Genomic DNA, 5,498 nt, shown 5'->3' with positions numbered 1-5,498 from the left:
CGTACACTTGATTTTGTGGTTTTGTTGTAGTTACTGGTGACTTCCAGTAAGAGTCCTAATAGCTTAGCAGACGGTAATCAGGCTCCGAGTTTATTATCTATAGAGTTGCTTGCCTTGTTGCAGAAAAGCAGTCAGCCTTTCTGCGGGGAGGGCTGAAGAGGCTGGGAATGATCTTGGCTCTGAGCTTGTTCTGGTGGCTGGTTGCATTGGCAAACACACCTGTGTTCCAGCGCTCCTCTAATACTCTCTTGTCTTCACACTTTATTTTGCTTATCCCCTTTTCCATGCCACTTTCACTTGAATATGATATATTTCATTTTGAGTCCAGAGCTGCCATGTGCTGCTTCAGTGCCTGCTGTGCTCTGCCCAAAGGTGGGCACCCAGCGGAGAAGGGGGGAGTTGAGCCCTCGGGCATCCTGAACTCACCGAGCTGCCTGTTGCAAAGCACCTTGAGAAACTTGGATGAAGGCAGCTGCTGTTATATTTTACTCTCCTTACTCCCTTGAGGATCTGGTAATTGCATGTTTGTTTTTATTCCCTTTTGATTTATGTTCCCTTTTGTTGCTGTGTTTCTGACAGATCCTCCTGACTGGGTTCCAGATGAAGTCTGCAGCTACTGCACGGCGTGCAAGGCTCCTTTCACAGTCATTCGCAGGAAGCACCACTGTCGGAGCTGTGGCAAGGTAATGACTCAGTCAAACACGTGAGGAACTCTCCGCCAAAGAGAGCAGCAGATTTATGCCTACCACAGAAACTCGGCTGCACAGCAAAATGCACGCGCTTGGCCAGGGTTTTCAAGTCACAAGTGTTTTCTATGCTGTGGCTGTCAACTGCTCAGCTTATGTTTAGAAATGGGGGGGGGGCAGTTTTGACTCTTGTGGAGAAGTAAGCATTTGTCTTCTAAACAGCAGGACTCCCTGTTGAGATCCTGCAACAAACCCCTTGAATCCAGAGTCACTCTGGACTACTGCTCTCCGCTTTACGGGGCCGCAGCAGCCCGCACTGCGAGGGGCGATGCTCAGCTGAGCTGCAGGGATGGTGTGTCCCTTTGCAGGAGGACTGCGGTGCGTAGGGCTGCTGCTTTGCAACTTTGTGGGGGAGGAAGAGGGAGCGAGGGAGAATAAAGCAGTCACATGCCTCGGGAAGCCAGGAATCTGCGGTCCCATGTCGCTTGCTGCTGAAAGAGCGTAGAGAAGCTGGGTTTGTTAACCGTGTAGTGGACTGGCAGGAGTAACAACTTTGGAGATATTCACAAATACTCCCTTAGTCTTTCTTTAAAGCCAGTGGAGAGAAGTGCTGCTTTTTGTCTCTGGTGGAGCTGCCTTCCCCTGTGACCGGCAGGGACAGACTGGCCTGCCTTGGCTAATGCCGGTGCTTGGGCACGCGCGTCAGAGAGGCTAAGCACAGTCAGATTTACTGGTCTTTGGGCTACCAACTGCCTGTAGAGGGCTTTCCTGTGCTGCGCTGAGGGAGGTTGGCATTGCAGATTCACAAGAGCCCAGCGCGTACTGTCTTCTCTCCCCTCTCTTGAAATCAGTTTTGTGCCATCCAGTTCTTCAAAGGAACTAAAGTGAAATCTCCCTCTTGTTTTTCAGATCTTCTGTTCCCGCTGTTCCTCCCACTCTGCTCCATTACCTCGTTATGGTCAGATGAAGCCCGTCCGTGTTTGCACTCACTGTTACATGTTCCATGTCACACCCTTCTATAGTGACAAAGCTGGTATCTGACATATTAAACTACTGGTGTGTCTTCTGGAGTCTTACACGGACTGATATGTTTGACCTAAGCCAAGAATTAACTTGAAAGAGGGACCCCGTGAGGGCATGTAGGCTTTGACATCCATTATTATAAATTTTGTACAGACAGTTTTTATTGCATTTTACTAAGCTGCTAAAGGGAAGTATGAAGTGTCTGTAGCTCTAAGGCTGCAGTACAGTCTTCCATAAATGTTTAACATTAATGTTACGATGCCATATGCAAAACAAATGCACTGTGTGGAAGGAAATAAGGCTCAGAGAATTGAACAAGCACTGCTGCTTATCATACATGCTAGGAACAGAGTAGCCGGTTCACTAGTCCATCCCAGCAAATCAGTCCCGAAGCTGGGACACTTCTGTGCTCACTAAGATACCAGCATGGCTGTGGATGTCAGCGCTCTCCCTCCTGCTGCGGTTTAACTTTCCCATGACTAGATTTTTGCTACCTATGCTAGGATTAATTAAAGCAAAACTATTTCAAATCCATATTCAATATTTACAAAGGCAAAATTTTCTGTGAATCACATAGGAAGCACTGAGGGTCCCAAAGCAGTATGTTTCTGTTGCCTTTCATTTACCGAGCAGAGCAATAACTCCAAGCTGTCTTCTAAAAATTAAGTTTTACAACTTCCGGTTCCATATTTGGAGTTTTGGAAGTATTTATAATCTGCATCACTTATGCTAAATCCTGTTAATAAAATTATAACAGAGCTTTGGTTTCTATATCAGCGTTTAAAACTTAACAAACTTCAGAGGAAACGGTTACCAAATGAATGAATTAATATTAAAATACGTATTTTTGAAAGAGTTTAGCAGCAAAATTCAGTAGATGTGACAAATTTTCCCCTGTACTGAGTTTTTTTTAAATGATTATTCAAAGGCAGAATGATAGATTCAAAAGGTCCTATGGAATGGTCAACCAGAGAAGGGTACTTGTTGTCCACATTTGGCAGAGTAACTGTGTAAAATATTGCTAACTCATGCTAACAACTCCGAAGACATTTGTATTTATTTGAAACACCAGGGATTAATTTGTGTCTCCACTTGGAGAGGAAAGAAATAAGACTCACATGGATTCATGCTATGATCTTGCACAAACTATTTGCAGTAAGAGCTTGCCGAGCACTGAGGTTTCAAAGGCGTTTGGACATGCTTTGGGTTAGCCACATGAAAAGCAAGACGGCGTGTGCTGTGGTTACGGAGGAAACGAGATCAAGAGCTCTTTGCTGTATCCCCTTCCCTGACTCGCAGTGTTACGCGCTGTGTTTCAAAGTGGTAAATACAAAAAAGGATGAGGAAGTTGTTTGCAGTATCATGCTCAAGTAAGGTCATCATTCAAATCGATAAAGAAAAACTGGTCAGTGTTGATTCATTCTTTTTTTTATTATTTATTTTTTGGGGGACATTCCTTTTGTTAAGTGGTTTAGTATTCAGTGTTAGAGCCATATAAGGGTACAGCAGTTTGGCACTAGTGTCGTTTCGAATCCGATGAAACAGCTTCACTTAGTTTATGTATAATGCACAAGCCTTATGATGCTGTTTGCAGACAATGTCCGCTATGATGTGTTATCCTCACCTTATTTATATTTTTTTAATATTATTATTTCCCTGAAATCCTTCCCATGACATCTGGAGTTCACCAGAGTTTGGAAAGGCATATGGGGCTGGGCGACTGGGAGGTGGGTAGTGCGGTGCAAGCAATGATACCTATTCAGGCTTAAATCTCAGGCTTCACATTGCAATGATTATTGCAGTTTTATTTTTAGAAAAAAAAAAAACCAACAAATTTAATGCTTCTTTTATAGGATAAAATACAACAAACTTCAATTGTGAAATAAATATGCACAAAAAGTTGCTTCTGTGAAAAAAAAAAGGAATCTTATTTAATGGACTGAATATTTATTCAAGCTTGTTTTTATTTTGTAAATGCTGTAATTCAGAATCATTTCCATAAATATGATATTTAAAGATCTCAGACACTATAGTTTCTTATGTAAATACAGACTCCTATTTCTCTTACTGAAAAGCACAATGACTATATCAATATTAATATACATTTGCCTCAAGGAAGACTTTCATCTTGTAATCTCTTCAGATAATTAAAGTGTCAGGACTTTCTACTTCCATGTGCTGGATTGCTCTTTCATTTCGGGGTCTGTTTACGCGGAGTGACAGCTGACATCCTGTCAAAAAACTGGCCGTAAGTGTTTCTCACTTTTGCAAATAACGTGAAAGAAAGGAGTTTAAATTTGAAAATGGAAGTCGCCCCTACAGAGAAGGGGTGTAAATCAAAGCTGGAGTACTAGACTGTCACTTACCATTGCCTTATGCCGTCCCTTGCCACCAGCTGAAAATCTCCCTTCCTGTAATATCCTATGTCAGTGGCCGCTTCCCACATTGGGCATATTTGATCTGCCTGTGTCACATCTGAATAATATTTTGTGTGGGGGATACAAATCGTAAGGTGCAAATAGCGCTCCTCGGATCTACCTGCACTGTTATTCCTATGAAGCACAAATGCCCAGTGCTGATTTGTGCTGCTCCCTGTATGACATACTACTGTTGCAGGTGTTATGAGAATTAATTTTATTTTCCAGAGGACTTAATGCGTGGCTTTGGGATGCCATTTCACTGAAGAAAAACGGTGTTGCAGCTCTCTGAGATTAGGGCCTCAGCTTCAGAGGTGCAACAACAGGAAAAATTTATGGAAAGTCTGCGCACGAGTTTAAGATTGCGTTTGAATTAACATACGTAATACTTACGGGCAAAGAATGCTGCCTTAAGTTGTGTATAAATAAATGAGCAGTAGAAATTTATCCTAAAGGGACTTATTAAAATGAAGTTTACATTGCTTCAGGGTTTTGAGGGGAAAAAGGGGATCGATCTTTTTTTTTTTTTTTTTTTTTTTTTTTTTTCTTCTCCACAATGTGTTCCACCATTTTCCTCTTGAGGATACCGCAACAGGAGCAATACAGGATAATAAGGTAAGTGCAAGATTGTCAAAGGTGGCAGTAATTCACCTGGTGTTGGGCTCTTCTGTATGACAGGTTCCCTCTGAATCAGGGCTATTTTCAGAAAAAAAAAAGAATTAGAGTACACTCTGAAATGATCCTTTCTAGGTCTGTACAAATCGTAAGGTGCTTCCTGCTCTCTTCAGGTTTGTAAAGGGAGGTGGGGTATCAGGGCTCCCTCTGCAATGAAAGGACCTTCAATAAAAAAACCCAAACATCTCTGCTTCCAAAGAATACCCCTGTCCAGAAAGCTCAAAAATACTTAAAAGCTGTTAGGTGGCAGGTCAGTGAGGAGGAAGCTGGATGGAAGCGATGGGCAAGGAAAATGGCCTTTGTGTGTCCTGTCTAACCTGGGAGGGAGGAGGAGGAGGGAAATGGGGTGCAGGCACGTGTGGCCATGCCTGTACCCGGTGGGGGGACACGAAGGGTGGGCTGTGGGAGTGGTGGGTGCAGGGGACCTGACTGTAGGAGAGCTTCAAACACAGCCCCATCGCAGTCCTGGCTGGGAGCGGGAGGAAACCACCGGCATTCTCAGTGTCTCGTCCCCAGCTGAACTCGCTGTCAGTTTATGCGAAGTCAAAGCTGCTGGGTCTGCATCCGCTGGTTTCCGTGGCAACCCCCGATAGCATCTCTCCAACGAGTGCCAAGACTGCAGCACTCTGTTCCCGCACAGGCGGGTACGGAGGCCTCTGCTTTCTGCTTCGTCACAGGGATTGGGATTGCTCAAACA

The 5,498-nt window shown here is 43.8% G+C and overlaps 1 protein-coding gene across 4 annotated transcripts in view; it reads left to right on the top strand.

Moving 5' to 3' along the window:
* The window catches only part of ZFYVE28 (zinc finger FYVE-type containing 28), an 82,225-nt gene extending 78,903 nt beyond the window's left edge, over positions 1-3,322 (top strand). For all 4 annotated transcript variants that reach the window (XM_035898671.1, XM_009643189.2, XM_035898669.1 and 1 more), the window contains 2 exons: positions 580-683; positions 1,596-3,322. In XM_035898671.1, the coding sequence (XP_035754564.1) occupies positions 580-683; positions 1,596-1,727 (236 nt within the window). In that variant the 3' untranslated portion in view covers positions 1,728-3,322. The remainder of the gene's footprint in view (positions 1-579; positions 684-1,595) is intronic.
* The last annotated feature ends 2,176 nt before the right edge of the window (positions 3,323-5,498 follow it).

This window comes from Egretta garzetta, unplaced genomic scaffold (genome assembly GCF_000687185.1).
Source record: "Egretta garzetta isolate BGI_Z169 unplaced genomic scaffold, ASM68718v1 scaffold107, whole genome shotgun sequence".
NCBI lineage: Eukaryota > Metazoa > Chordata > Aves > Pelecaniformes > Ardeidae > Egretta > Egretta garzetta.
This window is presented reverse-complemented; position numbering and strand designations above follow the sequence as displayed.